Raw genomic sequence first — 17,449 nt, forward strand, 5'->3', positions numbered from 1 at the left:
TTTATTTACTATTCTCATTATCTGCATGCAGGGTGGGGGTAGATTTTTTTTTAGAGAGAAATTACGAAAAACCAGCAGAAGTGATCTAGGGTGAATTATTATTTATTTTAAAAGAAACAAGCCTCACAACCAGCTTGCGCTTGTGCACATTTTTGCTAGTATGATCTCACAAAATATGGAATTTATTCACTGCAAGTTTTTTAAAAGTTATCAAGTTAGTTCTATTTTCTTATTTTCTTTGGATTTAAAAGAATATGTAAACGCAGGATAAATTGTAAACAGTTGGGCAGTTTTTCTTCTACTTTGCCACCTTTTTAGCTCATAGCCATCTTCAAAAAGAAAAAAAACGCCTCACAAAGCTGTAATTACATACCAAAGAACAACTATCTGCATTAAAAGAATACCAACTCTCAAAAAAAGACTAACCCAGCCAGAACCTCTACCCTGACCTCTGCAGTGAAAAGTGAGCGCACTGTGCAGAGCTGAATCTTACTGTACCCAACAAACCAACCTGCCAGGCAGCCTTTACCATTCTGCAACACAGACTCTGTTCACAGTACAGCAAGTACACTGTAACACGAAATAACAGTACTGCGGGAAGCTTGTGCAGCTAGCGCTTTTTGAAGGGTTTCAGAACTGAAACGGGGTCAGCCCTTAGCTGCCTTAATTACCGCAAAATTCCCAGGTTAGGCAGAGATTAATGACTTTGCAGGTGGCAGCGCAATTCTAAGCAATTTTTCATAGATACCGAAACAGCTGCTGCTGGCAGGCACCACGCGCCGCCAGCTGCCCCTCAGGAACGGCTGTCAGCCACGGCAGCGCCTGGCCAGCGTCACCTTACACCACCACACCCGCAAGCACAACGTTACCAACACGGAGCCAGGCTAAGGCCTGACCCTCACCTGCTTCAATTTACACCCTTCTCACCCAAGGCTAGTCCTTCAGAAGCCAGAGGTGCAGCCTAACCCCGGGTCTCGCCAGCCAGAAGCTGCCCGAGCCGCCTCCCGCGCAGCGTGGGGGCTGCGCGGCTCCTCGGCAGCGCCCGGGCGCACCGGGGGGGGTTTATCTCCCGTTCCTGCAGCTGCCCTGCCCCTCCGGGAAAGCCGTGACCTGCAGGCGCTGACTGCAGCTCAAGAGGACGCTGAAGCCGCCCACAGCTGACACCCGCATGCTGACGGAACGCGTTCCTCCACCGCAGGTCTAAGTCCTCCTCAGCATTTCTAAGTTTACTGGCACAAACCGACCGACCAACCACGCCGGCAGCAGTTAGAGAAAGCCAAGCGCAAGGCTGGGGAGCGGCTGGCGCCCTGGCCGCCCGATGCTTCCCGGCTGCCCCTCACACCGACCTGCCGCCGCCGGACCTCACACGCTCTATACCTTCCCCCCCGCGGGGCCGGAGCCCGCCTCCTGCCGCCGCCCCGGCCCCGGCCAGCCGCCCCTCAACGGCCGCCCCGCGCGGCAGCCGCGGCACGAGCCCCGCCCTCAGCTCCGGCGCGCCCCTCGCCTTTGGCGCGAAAACGCCGCTGAGGGAAGGGGGAGGAGGGGCGGCGGGGCGGGGCTCTGCGGGCCGGCGGCCGCCGATTGGCCGGCGCGGCGGAGCGGCGGCGCACGTGGGGTGCGCTGTGGCGCGAACCGCTGTGGGGCCGGGTTGGGGGCTGGGGCGGCGGACGGGATGGACCTGGCGGTGGCGGCGGGGGACGCGGGCGCGGCGCAGCAGCACCAGCAGCTCCGCGATGAGGTGGCCGAGAAGTGCCAGAAGTTGTTCCAGGACTTCTTAGAGGAGTGAGTGAGAGGGGCCGGGCCTGGCGGCGGGCGGGCAGGGCCGTCGGGAGGCGGCGGGCCGCAAGCGCCTCAGAGAGGGGGCCGCCATTTGGCGAGGGCGGGATCCCGTCAGGGCCTGTCGCCCCGGTCCCTCGTGTTTCAGTCAGAAAAGCTCGCCTGTGGTCTAGGCCCGCCGCTGAGGCGCTGCTCTGCCGTGAGGTGTCTGCCTCGCGAGGGGCGTAGTGACACGCGGAAACGAACTTCCCCACTCACACCGAGTTATAAAGCAGGCATGTTTCTTGCGGCGCCGGGTGCAAGGGGATTTCTCCTCAAAGCTTGCACACAGGGTTAAAATCATGACAGGTATTTAAAACAGTTAACAAAGTTAGTTACGCCTCCTGGTGCTACCCCTTAATTAACTATTGGTTAATACTTTTCTTACTTCATCTTAAAGTTACAGTTCTCTTTGAATTCACCACGCATGCTCGGAGAGTAGGGGGCTAAATAGGGTTGGGGCTTCTCTAGCTAGGAGGTGTGTTTTTTAGTATTAAAATGAGATTATAATGAGACAAGTTAACTCTAGGGCACTATTTTGGCAGTCTTTTCTATTTTTCTACGATTCGTCCTTGTGCTAATCATTATTGCTAGTTAGCAGAGAGTCAGTGAAGACAATCTTTATCAGCAGAGAGTCAGTGGAGACAGTCTTTATCTCTAATATGACTAAGTACCCGGTGCAGTTGTTACAAAGTATCTTCTCTACATTTTTCTTTCTTACTTTTAACCCTTATTTCTCAAGATGCCCTGTAACAGTAGGACGGGAGCACCGTGCCCCCTTGGTTGGGAAAACCCTTCCCAAGCAGCTTTTGGTGGGACTTTGTTAGGTGCACTTGGCCCCTTTCAGCAAAGTTTTGTGACTGCCAAGTTGAAAATCCCTTTCCTGGCTTGGTTGTTACACCTTAATACGTCTGACTCCCTGCATTTTGTCTCTCGAGAGACCCCCTCAGCAACAGCCGAGGAAACCGTTAACATCACCATGAGGAACACAAACCAAAACCCCTTCTGCTGGTGCAGAGTCGTTGTTAAACCGTGAACAAAATCCTCTGTGAAGTGCGGATTCAGTGCGTCTGTGCTGGGGTGTTCATAGAACGGATGTAGCAAGGGGGGTGGAAGGAGAAATATTGTTGGAAAGAACGTTTGGAAGGGACTGGTGTCATGTTCTTGCACACTCCTTAAGGTGTGCCATCCTTTTTGTCTCTTTCTTTCCTGAATTCAGAAGTATTCAATTGCAGCCTCATACATAACTGAAACATTTTCCTGAATCACTCTCAGGTTCCAGAACAGCGATGGGGAGGTCAAATACTTGCGTGATGCTGAAGAACTGATTCGACCAGAGCGGAACACGTTGATCGTAAGCTTTGTGGATTTGGAGCAGTTCAATCAGCAGCTCTCTACCACTATTCAGGAGGAATTTTACAGGTAAAGTGTAGAGATTACCTGAGAGCTGGGCAATGCTGCAGTTTCAGGCCCATAATGTCTTACCAGAGAGAAGCTTACCAGCTTTCTCTATGCTGAAAATACTTACACTTAAGAATTTTTTTTTTTACTACATCGAAACTTATTTCTAAACAGATTCGTAATTACTCATTTTGCTTCTCTGGAAATAATGAGTTAAAGCAATTGCATTCATCCCAGTAAAGAAGTAGATGATCAGTACAGGAATACAGAATAAACTCTGGGACTTCTTGCTCTAAAAAATATTTTATAGAGCCAGTGGCTTATTTGGAGTATCTACTTCTTAATATAAAGATAAAAGTGTCATAAAATGAGACTTTAAAAAGTCCTTTAAAAAAGTCCAGAAAATAAGGCAAATGGTATTATTATGCAGTAATCTCATATTCAGCATATTTAGATTAGTTTTTGTGTGTTCTTGCGTAGTGTGCCAGTAAAAAACAGAACCTGGAAATGTATGATACGAGCCTTTGATGTAGTCTAAAGCAAAGAAGGCACTTTGATAGCTTCTATAAAATTTGAACTTATTTTCCGTATTTCAGGGTTTACCCTTACCTCTGCCGAGCAGTAAAGACTTTTGCTAGAGACCATGGAAATGTTCCTTCAAACAAGGACTTCTATGTTGCATTCCAAGATCTACCTACTAGACACAAGTAAGATGATTATTAATTCCAGAAACTTCTGCATTTTTACTACTGGAAATAAGTGTCAAAGCATGCTGAAAGGATTTTGGTTATACAGCATGACCTGCAGTTTACCAATGCAATTGTGAAGAAGTTTCCTGATCTTGTGCAGGATATTTTCTGAAACAGTTTTTCATTTGTGAATCACACTCAGATACTTACATTCATCATATTCCACAAACAAATGTAACTTCTCTAATTTAGAAAAAAATTATTTAGAGTATGTTGCTTTTGAATACCAGTTAAGTAAGTTTTGCATTGATTTGACCTCTGATATTAATCTAAAAGTTTATGTAAAATCAGAAAATGAGAACATATTTTAGAAACTTTGTTTCTTTTGTCTGTTACAACTGTTCTTTAGTCACAGACTGAATGAAACTATGTTGCATTTTAGTATTTGGGTAGTACTCTGGGCCTAAAAATGTCAACTCAAGAATTTAATCCCTATGAATTTCTCTTTTAAACAGAATTCGAGAACTGACATCAGCAAAAATTGGCTCACTGATGCGTATCAGTGGACAGGTGGTACGTACCCACCCAGTCCATCCTGAGCTTGTAAGTGGAACCTTCCTGTGCCTTGACTGCCAGACAGTGATTAAAGATGTGGAACAGCAATTTAAATACACGCAGCCAAACATCTGCAGAAACCCAGTCTGTGCCAATAGAAGGAGATTCCTGCTGGACACAAACAAATCAAGATTTGTTGATTTCCAAAAGGTACAGTGGTGAGGTTGGGGGACGACGACAAACGGTGATGTTCCTGTGGTAGTTGAAAGGTGTTGTTTGTACTGCTACACGCTGAAGACAGTTAATTTGGGTTCTGTTAACATCAAGAAAAGACCTCAAGAAAAGGCACTGGAATTTCTGCAAATAGTTTCTTTCTGTCTACGAAAGGCTTATGTTTAAGCATGGCAAATTATGAATAATATCAAAGCAGTTTTGTTGCATGACGTTTATTGTCTAAGTAAGCCACTGAAAACCCACACATTCGAGCCATTGTTAGTCTTGTGTTGCAGGTACATCATGTGTAGTTGGTTTATACCAGTATGAGAAGAGGTGTCTTCTAGTATCTGCAGTGTTTTGCTCTTCCAGATTGTTTTACTCTGCCAGATCCCCAGCACTTCACATCCTGCAATAGTATTTTGTGTCAGTTACGTTAACTGGACCCTTCAGGTTGCTTTTCCTAGCCCTCAGAGTTGTCGTTGTGGCCACTGTGTATTCTCTTATGTTTCTCCAAGACTCCTTAATACTGATTAGTGGAGGGACTTTTGGTTGTTTGTCTTATTGTAAGAGGAGTTTCATGACTGACATGGATGGCAGCAATCAAATGATACTTGGTATGTTTATTAGCAGCTTAGCTTCTGAAGCAGTTTCAGATTTGGTGACATCCACTTAGTGCTTAATATTCCCTCTCTTCCCAGGTTCGCATTCAGGAGACGCAGGCCGAGCTGCCGCGTGGTAGCATTCCTCGGAGTGTGGAAGTCATCTTGCGTGCAGAAGCAGTGGAGTCTGCTCAGGCAGGTGACAAATGTGACTTCACAGGGTCACTGATTGTCGTGCCTGATGTGTCCCAGCTCTCAACACCAGGTTTGCTGCTACCACTCATGACCTCTATGAGATGTCCTTCCCGCTTGTTCTGGGAACTGCTGTTCTGACTCCCACTCTAATGGCAGGGGTGCGCGCAGAAACTGGCTCCCGGGTGAGCGGGACAGAGGGCTATGAAACCGAAGGCATCCGAGGACTTCGTGCCCTTGGAGTCAGAGAGCTGTCATATAAGCTAGTCTTCCTAGCTTGCTACGTTGCACCAACAAATCCACGGGTGAGTTTGGATAGAAACTAGATTTAAAGGTATTGATGATTTCTGCTCTGCATGGTTTTACCTCAAATTAGGTACCGCGAGTAGGTAAAGCTTTAAATATGTATGTGTACCACCTTCCTGTGCATTTGACTATCTTATATTCTGACTGGATTTATATAGCAAGGTTTTTTTCATGTCTTTATTGTTCATAGCAGTTTTCAGAGATGTGGCTATTTGCCAACGTTATCAATTTATTCTAAAGAGCTAAATGGTCCATTTATTTCCATTCAGCTTTCATCCATTTCTCAAGCATTTTCTTTTGCTCCAGGAAATCCTATTGCTTCATTTTGTCACAGGGAAAACAGCGATCCTTCTTGTTCCCTCTGGTTTATCATATAACATCTTGGGATGTTACTACAACATAATAAGTAATACTGACTAATGGCTGGGTTTTAGCATGGTATGATATTTTCACCTATAATTCTGCTAGCAGCTTCACCATCACCTATGATAAAAATAGTGTTATTTTCTGGGTGTAGCAGTTTCCTGCCTCATTCCAGAGTAATAAAAGGCCTTGTAAATTCCAGTTAATGAAGAATACTTACAAAGGCAAATTTTAGCCAAAGTAAGTTGCACTGTTTTTCTCTTTTCTTAATCTCTGGATAAGCGTCTCTCTGGGTTTTTCTCACTAACTGAAGTTAGACTCCATTGATTTTGCCCCCTAGGGAATTGTCTGTATTTATTTTTTTAAGGTATAAGGTGATGAGCTTTCTTAGCCTAAGGTTAGCTTTTCTGAATGGGTTCCTTCTACTCAGCTTACAGAGCAAGTTTATATAACCTCCTGTCTGCGGTACTCGCGTGATCACATTTGTCAGGGTTATTACTTTTAATTTTTTTAATTTCCCTTGTTTAGTTTGGTGGAAAAGAGCTTCGAGATGAAGAACAGACTGCAGAAAGCATTAAAAACCAAATGTCTGTGAAAGAGTGGGAAAAGGTTTTTGAAATGAGCCAAGATAAAAACCTTTACCATAATCTGTGCACCAGCCTCTTCCCCACTATCCATGGTAAGGGTCCCGTTGTTGCCTCAGAGAGGGAAGATTTCAGCTGTGAAAATATTAATTCTTTATGCTGTCTGTGCAGTGCCATTTTGGGAAAGCTTGAAAGCCCTATGCCAACTACCACAAATTCTCCCCTCTAGCACTGGTTACGCTAGGAAAGGAGAATCTATTTCCTGCATACTTGCTGTGTTTAATCATTAAGGCCTGCAAGACTAGTCAAAATGGCTGGGTTTGCTATTGAGTGATCTACTACTAAACCTTACAGCTGAGAGTTGGATATAAGCTTTATTTTATACAGGCTTCCTTCAAAAGATTTAAGGGCTATGAATATTTGTATGCTGTTGTGCATGCATGTGTGTGCATGTGTTTGCAGTTGATTCTGGCTCAGAGCTCGTTTGAGGACTTATGTTGATTACGTCTGAGAAGTTTGATCAGCTGAATTTGGTCCATATTCTGAGCCACTGCAGCATAAAGGAATTCAGCCGCTTTCTGAGTCATTCTTTCCTGAAACTGTATCAAGCACAAAAATGCAGTTTTAGAGGATGTTTAGCAAATAGGTAAATTCAGAGTGGATGTGCCCAAATGCTTTAAAATTCTAGTGGGCTGAAGTTTTTTTAAAATAGGAAAAATGTGATGTTTTCTTTGGATTTTTAGTTGAGTGTCTTTTCTGGGGCAGGTAATGATGAAGTGAAACGTGGGGTCCTGCTGATGCTTTTTGGAGGAGTTCCTAAGACCACTTCAGAAGGCACTTCACTGCGTGGGGACATCAATGTTTGTGTTGTTGGTGATCCAAGTACAGCCAAGAGTCAATTTCTAAAGTAAGCATCTCATTAAAACTCAGCATTTAAATATTGTCCAGTGTGACTAGAGCTATAAATGTGTCCTGTGCCTTTTCTATGTTAAACAGAGGAAAGGGAAGTAAAATATTTAAGAATATTCTCCAGGAATTGTTTGGATGTGGTTGAAGTATTTGAACAGGGCTGAAGTAAACTCAGCAAGGCCCTGAGGTAATAACAAAGAATGAATTAAGACTTCTTTTTGTTCTTTATTTAGTCATGAAAGTATGAATTCCCAAATATTTTCAGAAGACATAGAATATTTAAAATACAAAATTTATTGCATGTCTTAAAGTATCAGAGATAGATGAAATAATGATTTTTTTTCTCCTATTTTTAGCTTAGCCTAAATTGGTAGGTTCCAACACTTCGGACAAATAGATAACTATTAGCCCTGAAAACAAATTATGAAATAATTATGTTTTGTGCTACATCTTATATTACTATACTTTTTTATTGGAAATTCTGTTTAATAGGGTTTTATTTTATCATGCTGTTCATTCACTCTGCATCATTCTCCATGAAGCTAAGGTCCTTGCAGCATACACTGCAGCTCAGAAATGTGGAGGCACCACAAAAGCTGCCTCAGGCTGCCTGTGGTCACTCTTACTGCTTCCTGCTATGAAGCCGTTTGTTGCTTTGTGCTGACATTTACCTGACCCGTAAGGAGCTGTGTTAGCTTGTGAAGTCAGCAGAAAACTTGTGGGAGGAGGTCTGGATTATTTTTTCTGCTGGTGTAACCACAGATAAAGAGCAGACCTGGGATAGACTGCAGTTAGATAAGGATTAGTTTCCAAGGCTTGCTCATTAGAGGTGGGAGGGCCTACCTAAATACTAATTGCTTCCTGAAGGAAGTAACAAGTCCCAGCCTGAAAGGTTGAAAGCAGCACTGCATTACAGTTATCTTGTTTCTGAAGGTTTTAATGTGACTTTTTTTAAGTTTGTTCCTCACTGTTACTTCTCTCCGTAGGCATGTGGATGAGTTCAGTCCTCGTGCTGTATACACCAGTGGAAAAGCCTCCAGTGCTGCTGGTTTAACAGCAGCTGTTGTAAAAGATGAAGAGTCTCATGAATTTGTCATTGAAGCTGGAGCACTGATGCTGGCGGATAACGTGAGTCCAGGAACTAGAGACGTTCCTGCATCCCTGGAATGGTTTTGATTAATGACAAAGAGCCCCAAATTGTCTTAATGATGCTTTTTTTCCAAAAGTGATTGAATTTGGGTGACTTACTATTTTTTATTCTTCTGCTGCAGGGGGTTTGTTGCATTGATGAATTTGACAAAATGGACATGCGGGATCAAGTAGCCATTCATGAAGCAATGGAGCAGCAGACTATATCGATTACTAAAGCGGGAGTAAAGGTAGCTTGTGCTATTCCTTCGGTTGTGTAGTCTGTACCATCACCTGACTGTTTGTTACGTGTACTGATCTAGCATCATCTGTCAGATTTTCCTGTCAGCTCTGCAGCTGCCTCACTGTGGCAGGACAGAGATCACTTGCCTGCAAAGTTTTTGTGCCAGATACCCAATAAAGATCAGAAATGTTACTGAATGGAAAAAGGAGATAGTAGTGAACAGGAAACAGAAAGTGGGAAAATCCTAACCTTGAAGTAACTCCAAAAAAGGATATAGATTGGTGTGTGTTTGTAGAAGTAAAGTGTGTATTTGCACTGTTAAGAACAGGGTGTTGTGAAAAGCAGTTCTAAGGGCTTTTGCCAGTATTGTTGGCAAGAGTGTGACAATGTTAAAATATTGATTCATCAGGCAGAGACCTGGTTAGAAAGAGCTGGTTAGAAGAGTTTGGGCTTTTTTGAGGAATGATTGTTGTAATCTTTCCATTGAAACTCCATCTAAAAGATGTTATGCTAATCCATTCAAATTGCAATGAGTTGGTTTAGCAAGTGGTCACAGATATCGTTCTTCTTTCTTTTTTAATTTTTTTTTTTTTTTTGTCATTGTCAGGCTACCCTGAATGCCAGGACCTCCATTTTGGCTGCAGCAAACCCAGTTGGCGGGCGCTATGACAGGTCTAAGTCACTGAAACAGAATATAAACCTGTCAGCTCCCATCATGTCTCGCTTTGATCTCTTCTTCATCCTTGTGGATGAATGTAATGAGGTAATTTTAAGGCATTGTTAAACATTTTATGTCAGAAAAGACCTCTGGAGGTCTGTAGTCTAACCTCACACTCAAAGCAGATCACTGAGATCACGTTGCCGAGACCTTGACCTGGTGAATTTTGAGTATCTCCGAGGATGGGAGATTCTGCAGCCTCTTTAGGCCCCTACTGCAATGTTTGACAACTCTCATGTGTTTAGAAAATGACAACTTCTATATCTAATCAGAATTTCTCACAGTTCAGCTTGTGTCGGCTGCCTCTTGTCAATCTGTACTTCTAAGAACAGTCTGGCTCCATCACATTTATATTTGCTGATGAGGCAGTTGCTTTCTTTTCAAGCTGAACAGACCCAGCTCTTTCAGCCTCTCCTCATACATCATGTGCTCCTGCCCTCTGACCATCTTGGTGACCCTCTGCAATTTTTGGTGAACCTGATCTCATGAGAGTGTCTTGCTTCTGCTTTTCTTCTCTGTCTGTGAAGTTAAAAGCTGGCAGCACAAATTTGAACATGCTCTGCTGAATACAAGGATACTGCCTTTTCATCTTGTGATTTGACCTGCAAACTTAACGCCATTAGTCATTTTTACAAATCGCTGGTCACTAAGGCTAAGACTGCTACCACCTGTCTATGTGGCATTTGCCTTGGGAACGCATGAGGTGCAGAGATTAATGTTGGTTCAGCGCTATTCTCTCCACTGTTTTGCTCAGAGGGATTATCTAATTGAGAAGGGACTGATGAAAGAGACAGAGTAGGCTGAAAAGGAAGAAAGCAGTTCCCACGCTGCAAAGTGCTGGTTTCTGCCTGTTCTATGGCTAACTTGTAACCCAGGAGAGTTCCAAGAGGCTATAAATCCTAAAACTGCCTTTTCTCCTTTCTCTGCTATGTTTCCTTGTATTAAAAACCTCCCGGGCATTCTCCTGGATCTTCTGGCAGAGAGTCTGGCTCCTAGAAAGACTAGCTCTGCCATGAGGAGTGCAAATGAGGGAGGGCGGTGGGAAGGAAGAATATAGCTCTTGTTTTGATACTTGGCTGATGTTGTGAAAGTGATCTGACAGAGCAATAATATCCCAGGTTACAGATTACGCCATTGCCAGACGCATAGTGGATCTGCATTCCAGAGTAGAAGAATCTGTTGATCGTGTCTATTCATTAGATGATATCAGAAGGTATCTGCTGTTTGCAAGACAGTTTAAACCAAAGGTAATTTTACTTTCCTGTGTAAGTTGTTCTGTATGAGGAGGTCCAAAGGAACAGTCACTCTGTAGCATGCTTTTTTCCAGCAAATGCAGACACTTAGCAGTGTTCTCTCAAGAAAGAAGCCATAAGCTCAGTTATTATCTAGAAACATAGCATATTTTGGAGCCATGTACTCTTTTTTTTTTGAACTCCAGACACCCAACCAGCCTGTTACAATCAGAGGTCTTAACTGCATTGGTGGCAGTTCTTAACCTCTGTCTAGAACGATTGAGGGGTCGTTTCATAGCTTTCTCATACCTTAAGGGCATGGGTTATTCAACACAGCTGCTGCAGATATTTTTGTATTTTATTGACTTATTGCTTAAACTGTTTGTCGTTATTTTAAAAGGGTATTGTTCCTCGATATTTCTCTGCTTTCTTTGTGGTAAAATACAGAACATGAGAAACTGCTCTAAGTACAAATTTTTGTGGTCTATCCAAATAGCAGCTTGGATGGTCTGTGTGTTAGATTTTTCAGAAGTTCTTCTAACTTAGTTATTCTCAAATGGAAGGAGAGAACACCCTCCCTTACAGAGTTCTGAAAACTCCCATTTCATTTCCATGTGGTGGGGAGTTTGTTTTCCAGCTGGATCTGTGTATGTGCAGGTAGACTCAGGCTAAAAAGTATGTACACAAAGCTGTAGGCAGTGTTAGTATATTCAGTGTATGCTTGTGTCTGTGTTTGCATGCAGAATGATAAGTAAATAATTATCTAGTAGGTGTTCAGAACAATCTAGTGGAGACAGACATGAATTATGCCTGGAAGCAAGTCGGTGGAACAGAAAAATAGAAATTATCAAAAATCTGCTATAAAATAATTAATGCATCAATGTACTTATTGTAATATAATTTTTACTGTAATCATTATTACAATATAATTTTAACATAATATGATTGTCATATTTATGTATAGTATGTGTATAGCACAGAATATTTCAGAGAAAAGCAGTAGCTAGTACAGAAAAGTCTGGGAACTGCCAATCTAATGCAAGAAGAATAAACTTTAATACTTTTAACATGGCAAACTGTCATACTGCCTTATGTCACAAAGATATCTAAGGAGTCTGAGGACTTTATAGTGGAGCAGTATAAACGACTACGGCAGCGTGATGGCTCTGGAGTGACAAAGTCGTCCTGGAGAATCACAGTGCGACAGTTGGAAAGCATGATTCGGCTGTCTGAAGCTATGGCCCGTATGCACTGCTGTGATGAGGTATCAGGTTTTTGATGAAAGTCTGTATAAATGTTTATATAAATGTTGTGGGAGTTCTGGCTTTGCTATTTGGCTATGGTATTGTACATATTTAAATCCTGTGGCTGAGGAGGAGAGCTTGGATCACGTTTTCACTTGTGATGTGGTCATACTTGGTCTGAATTTGTATGTCAGAAATACTGTTTTTAAGGTATGTCTTGTAAAACTGAGATCAGCTGGTCCAAACTGAGAACATGCATGTTTTTGCATTACAGTTTTATCAGCACTCTCAGCCTGTTACCTGTCAAATCATGACAAATAGGAAGAACAATCATCTGTTAGTATCAGCCAGGGCTGTTGATAGTGTCTCTCCTAATCTTGCATAGTTTGTAATCTCTCACAGCTCTCTTCCATCTGCAATCTAAAAAGCCAAAGTTCATTGAAGTATCTGAACCTCCCTGAGAGTACCTGGATTTGTGATCTGAGCTCATCACCCAATGTTGAAATGTATATTGTGTTATGGCTATTAACTGTAGTATGGCTACTATCCATCTAGTCCCTGCTTTAAAACTCAGCAGGCCTTTTGAAATGTTGATTAGGGGTTATGTGACGCATGCAGTGATAGAAACTTGCTCACTGATTGTGTAAGAAGGAGACCCATTGGGTTCTTTTTAATTAAATTGAGCTTACAAACAAACAGATAGCTTTTACCTTACGGCTCAGGTAGAGATGATTTTTCCAGTTTTTGCTTTTCAGTTCTAGAGGAGAGTCTCATTAATTACATCTTTTTGGTTTTTTCATGTTGTTTCTGTTCAAACCCATTTCTTTCATGTTTCTTGCTCCACTGATCTTTCTTCAAAATGTTCTCGGCTTAAGTAAAAATTTTATTGACTCCAGATGGTCGCTAAAGCCTGAAAGATTCATCAGGCTGCATATTCCCTCCATAACCTTGTGTGAACTCAGACTACTTGTAATGGGATATAATTTGACTTGCAGAGTCTTTACTGCTTAGGATTAATCAGGTGAGATGGGTAGAAAGACCCTTTGTCAGAGTCAGTGATGATTTTCTGGAACTATTGGGGAAAAAAAGCTTTTAACACTAGAAGAGCCACCATGCTTATTTAATACATGTTTTTTCAAATCTTCCCCAGGTTCACCCAAAACATGTAAAGGAAGCTTTCAGGCTTTTAAATAAGTCCATCATTAGAGTTGAGACTCCTGACATCAATTTAGACCAAGATGATGAACAGCAAATGGAGGATCAAGAGGACCAAGATGGAGTCAATGGTAAATTACTTGTAGAAAATTTTTTCAAAGGGGAAAGTACTTCCAGCCTTCACACCTTACCTTGCTTTGAGTATATGCTTCTCTTCAGTTTCTCACCTATTGCTCATCTAATAAGGTCTAGGAATCTTGAGTCCTGTTCTTAACTCTCTTACTTCTTCAGCCTCCTTGTGGGTCCACTCACCTGGTTGCTCAGTGCAACGCTTTTCAGTGGCTCAGAGTATTAAGCAGTTAAAAGATGTTACAGATTTAAACCTGGGGCATGTGTCCAAACAGGTGAGGCAGAAGCTCCAGCTGGGGTCAATGGTCTTGTGAATGGGATCAATGGCCATTCTGAGGACATGAACAAGGATGCCGCACCCAAAGCTTCTCTTAGACTGGGTTTCTCTGAGTATCGACGAATTTCTAATCTCCTGGTGCTGCACCTCAGGAAAGCAGAGGAAGGTAAGAATTTTTTTTATTAAAAAGACCCTGAGTTCAGAGAGCAACTGTTACTACATCTCATGCTGTTGCACTTGGGATTTTCACTCCTGCCAAGACACCAAACTTAATAGGTCAGGTGTGAACCTGCACACATGTGGCTATACTACATCTGATGATAGAAATATGACTTCTTGGACTTTCTAGTATCTTAGTCATTTGTGAAAAACCCAGTCAGTCGAGGAGCATGTCAACAGCAGATCCAGAAAAGGATTTGTAGCATATGCTGGTTTAACCTAGCTAGAAGAGTCAGCAGCAATGAAAACTGTAGCAAGAGCTTTAATGTATGCCAGCAACCACAGCCTAAAGTATATACTTAACCAGTATGTGCCAAATGGCTGCATCATTTCTTGGGGAGATGAAATATTTCAGTTGCAATGAGGCTACTACTGTAATGAAATGCAGCAGTTGTCTCATAGCATATACCAATGCTACGAAGTTTTTGGAAGGGTGTGGAGACTACAATATGTGTTCAAAATGCCGAGTACATGTAGAAGGATCACCTCTTTGGTTTTGTGTGACAGTGATTTTCTTTTGCCCTTACTTAGAGGAAGTTGAACGAGTCCTTACGACTGCTTTTTCTTGAAGCTGAAGGCTGATGTGATTGCTAGGCTGCTCGTTTAATTTGTAAGAAAGCCTCTTGGATGCATAGAACTGAAAGCTTCAAGTCTCAATCTAAATATCTCCAATTAAACCATGATACAACAGCCTCTGGTACAAAACATGGTAATTTAAGAAACAGGAGAAAGTCGGATGTTTCTTAAACGTCTCAAAAAGCATGTTTCGCTCTTCAGCATTGTAAATGTTAATATATTAACCCTTTTATGATTTGAACGGTATCTTACTGCTGCCATGTTTATGCGAATTATTTTCTTTGCAGAAGAGGATGATTCATCATTAAAGAAGAGTGAACTTATTAATTGGTATCTAAAGGAAATTGAATCTGAAATAGAATCTGAAGAAGAACTAATAAATAAAAAGAAGATCATAGAGAGAGTTATTCACCGACTTACGCATTATGTATGTATAGCGATGCATGGATAGTGAAAAAGGGTTTTAACTTCTATAGTTCAATGATTCGTTTATAATAGAATACATTCCTAATTTGAGAAATCCGTTTTATGCTTCCGTCTTACTGGCTGATGCAGTATAAATGCCTTCTTTGTTTAATACCTGTTAAAAATAATTATAGAGAAAATACTGAAATAAATTCAAGATGCGTATAACTAAAAGTTCAAAGCACCATATTGTGTCCCTGTAGAAGTGTAAGTGATATTTTTCTGTATTTTTATGGTGTTAGTTACACATTAGGATACAGCAATAACAAACAACACTTTATTCAATGGATAGCTTTAAGTCACAGGGGCACTAGGGCAGTTTGGAGGAAAAAATATGAAAATATAAAATACTTCTCACTTTTAAAGGTACAAAACCACTAGATTAAAGTGTTCCCAGAAAGCATACAACATATAAGAGATTTCCACTGAATGTAATTGTTAAGATTAGGAACCTGTTAAAGAGGGAGTTCACGACTAAAAGGGTTAAATAATTCATCAATAAGAGGTGCTACCAGTATAAAAAGGAGATGCCTTTCAAAAAGCACAGACAAACCATTCTGTTCTTGTTTGAATACAAATTTTTGTCTGTTGCAGGACCACATTCTGATAGAACTGTCCCAGTCAGGACTGAGAGGATCCAGAGAAGAGGAGACTTTTGATGAAGATCCATACCTTGTTGTCAACCCAAACTATCTGCTGGAAGACTAAAGGCTGGGAACTGGATTCTAGAGCTGACTAGTTACATGCTGGAAAATGCATTCTTTTCTTGCAAGGGTTGCTATATAGCTAACATCTTAAATTCCTATGAATGCTTTACTGTGGAATGTGCCAATGGGCGGTTAGTAATATATGATTGCTCATTTACACTGAGCGTACCTAGGAAGTTTTTAAAGAAATGACACACATATATTAGTTTTGTTGCTAATTCTGTGTTTCAATGCCATCATCCAGATGCAGAGGAGAATCATTCAATAGCTTTGTTCAGCATCAAGCTATGTAGATGCTTCTGTTTTAAATGTGAGGAATTTAGCATTGTTCTTCTATTGTATTTAGTAGACTTTTTATGCTACAGGTTTTTACTGTTTTTCTTATTAACATAAATAAAAGATCATTAAATGTCTGGAGATGTCTGGGGGTGGATTTGTTGTCCCTTGTGTGTGGGATTGCTATTTTCTCTGCCTATGCTTTGAGGCTGAAAAAACAGTGATCTAAATGTTTAATGTCTTAAGAAAGATTAAATTTCCTGGATGACAGATGCTGGTTTTTAAGAAGTTTTTTTATCTTCCAGTAATGAATAATGAGAAACTCTGATTGCTTCTCTTTCTTTTTAGATGGACTAAAGATGTGTATGCTCCTGTTGCATACGTAAAATAGAAAATTGAAAATAGCCAAGCCCGAAGCAAAGCTTTTAAGTCAGGAGGTCAGAAACCCCCATCTTGATGAATGTCTTGACTTGTAAGTGAATTGAAAACTGCCATCATCTGTGAGGGATTTTTAAGACTATATTTATAAACTTCTTTGTAGATTTTTTGTAAGAAAATTTTAGTTAAATTTCAGTTGTTCTCAATTATTTGCTGTAGGCTATGGGATTATTAAATAATCTATTAAGAATTAAAAATACCTGAACATTTGTTTTGTCAATCTGATACCAGCACCTAAGAAATATTTGTGATAGCATGAAAGATACTAAAGCTATATATTTTAAGTAAAGTAGTGTGAAATAACTGTTTCTGAAGCAGGTCCAGAAATGGAGCTGGTTTGTAAGACAGTCTTTTTCCTGTTAGTCTCTCCCAGCTTTGGAGAGATATGCCTTGGTCTAACTAAACATATCATTAAAGATAACAGTTATATTTAAGGAATGGAAGGAATCATAAGTACTTGTCACCAACAACACTACCACATCACTGAGCATTAACTCACTAACTCTAATTGCAGTAACTTCTCTCCACTAATTTCTTCCATAAACTACATCTTGGCAAATGCTACATTTCATTAAAAATTGCCACCCACCTGCAACAACAGTTTCATGTTATTCTATATTGTTCATTTACTTTCAAAATAAGGACAGGAAGATGTTTGTACTTCATTATGTGTTTCCCCCTCCCCTCCCCTCAATCTTTGTTTGATAATATATATTCTTCACATGGGAGAAAGTATTTTTTCTGCTTCACTTTCCCCAGTTCTATAGACTTCATAGGAGAGGAGGGGTGTTCTGAGTTAACACAGCTCTACTGAAAAATAAGCAACAGGTGGTGCTGTAAAGTTCCTATTCAAACTTGTTATTCAAACATCCGGGGGGGGTGGGGTGGGGGGGAAGAGAATATGTAGTTGTTCAGAACAGTAAGCACAATGTTTCAGCAAGGCTTCCTAAAAAAAGATAGTCACCTGGGAATCAAACAGGGTCAAAGTACACAAATTGCAATCCCTGTATAA

General features: G+C 41.3%; 1 protein-coding gene across 1 annotated transcript; it reads left to right on the top strand.

Annotated features, from left to right (window-relative positions):
- The first annotated feature begins 1,672 nt into the window (after positions 1 to 1,672).
- On the top strand, positions 1,673 to 16,136 carry MCM6 (minichromosome maintenance complex component 6). Its single transcript, XM_059820329.1, has 17 exons — positions 1,673 to 1,782; positions 3,091 to 3,237; positions 3,813 to 3,923; positions 4,421 to 4,670; positions 5,375 to 5,540; positions 5,627 to 5,772; positions 6,665 to 6,815; positions 7,486 to 7,627; positions 8,616 to 8,757; positions 8,901 to 9,008; positions 9,609 to 9,764; positions 10,838 to 10,966; positions 12,054 to 12,215; positions 13,346 to 13,481; positions 13,755 to 13,922; positions 14,839 to 14,978; positions 15,611 to 16,136. The coding sequence occupies exons 1-17, from the start codon at positions 1,673 to 1,675 to the stop codon at positions 15,722 to 15,724; spliced, it is 2,478 nt and encodes an 825-aa protein (XP_059676312.1). The 3' UTR covers positions 15,725 to 16,136.
- Positions 16,137 to 17,449: the final 1,313 nt, after the last annotated feature.

This window comes from Gavia stellata, chromosome 8 (assembly GCF_030936135.1).
Source record: "Gavia stellata isolate bGavSte3 chromosome 8, bGavSte3.hap2, whole genome shotgun sequence".
In the NCBI taxonomy this organism is placed as follows: Eukaryota; Metazoa; Chordata; class Aves; order Gaviiformes; family Gaviidae; genus Gavia; species Gavia stellata.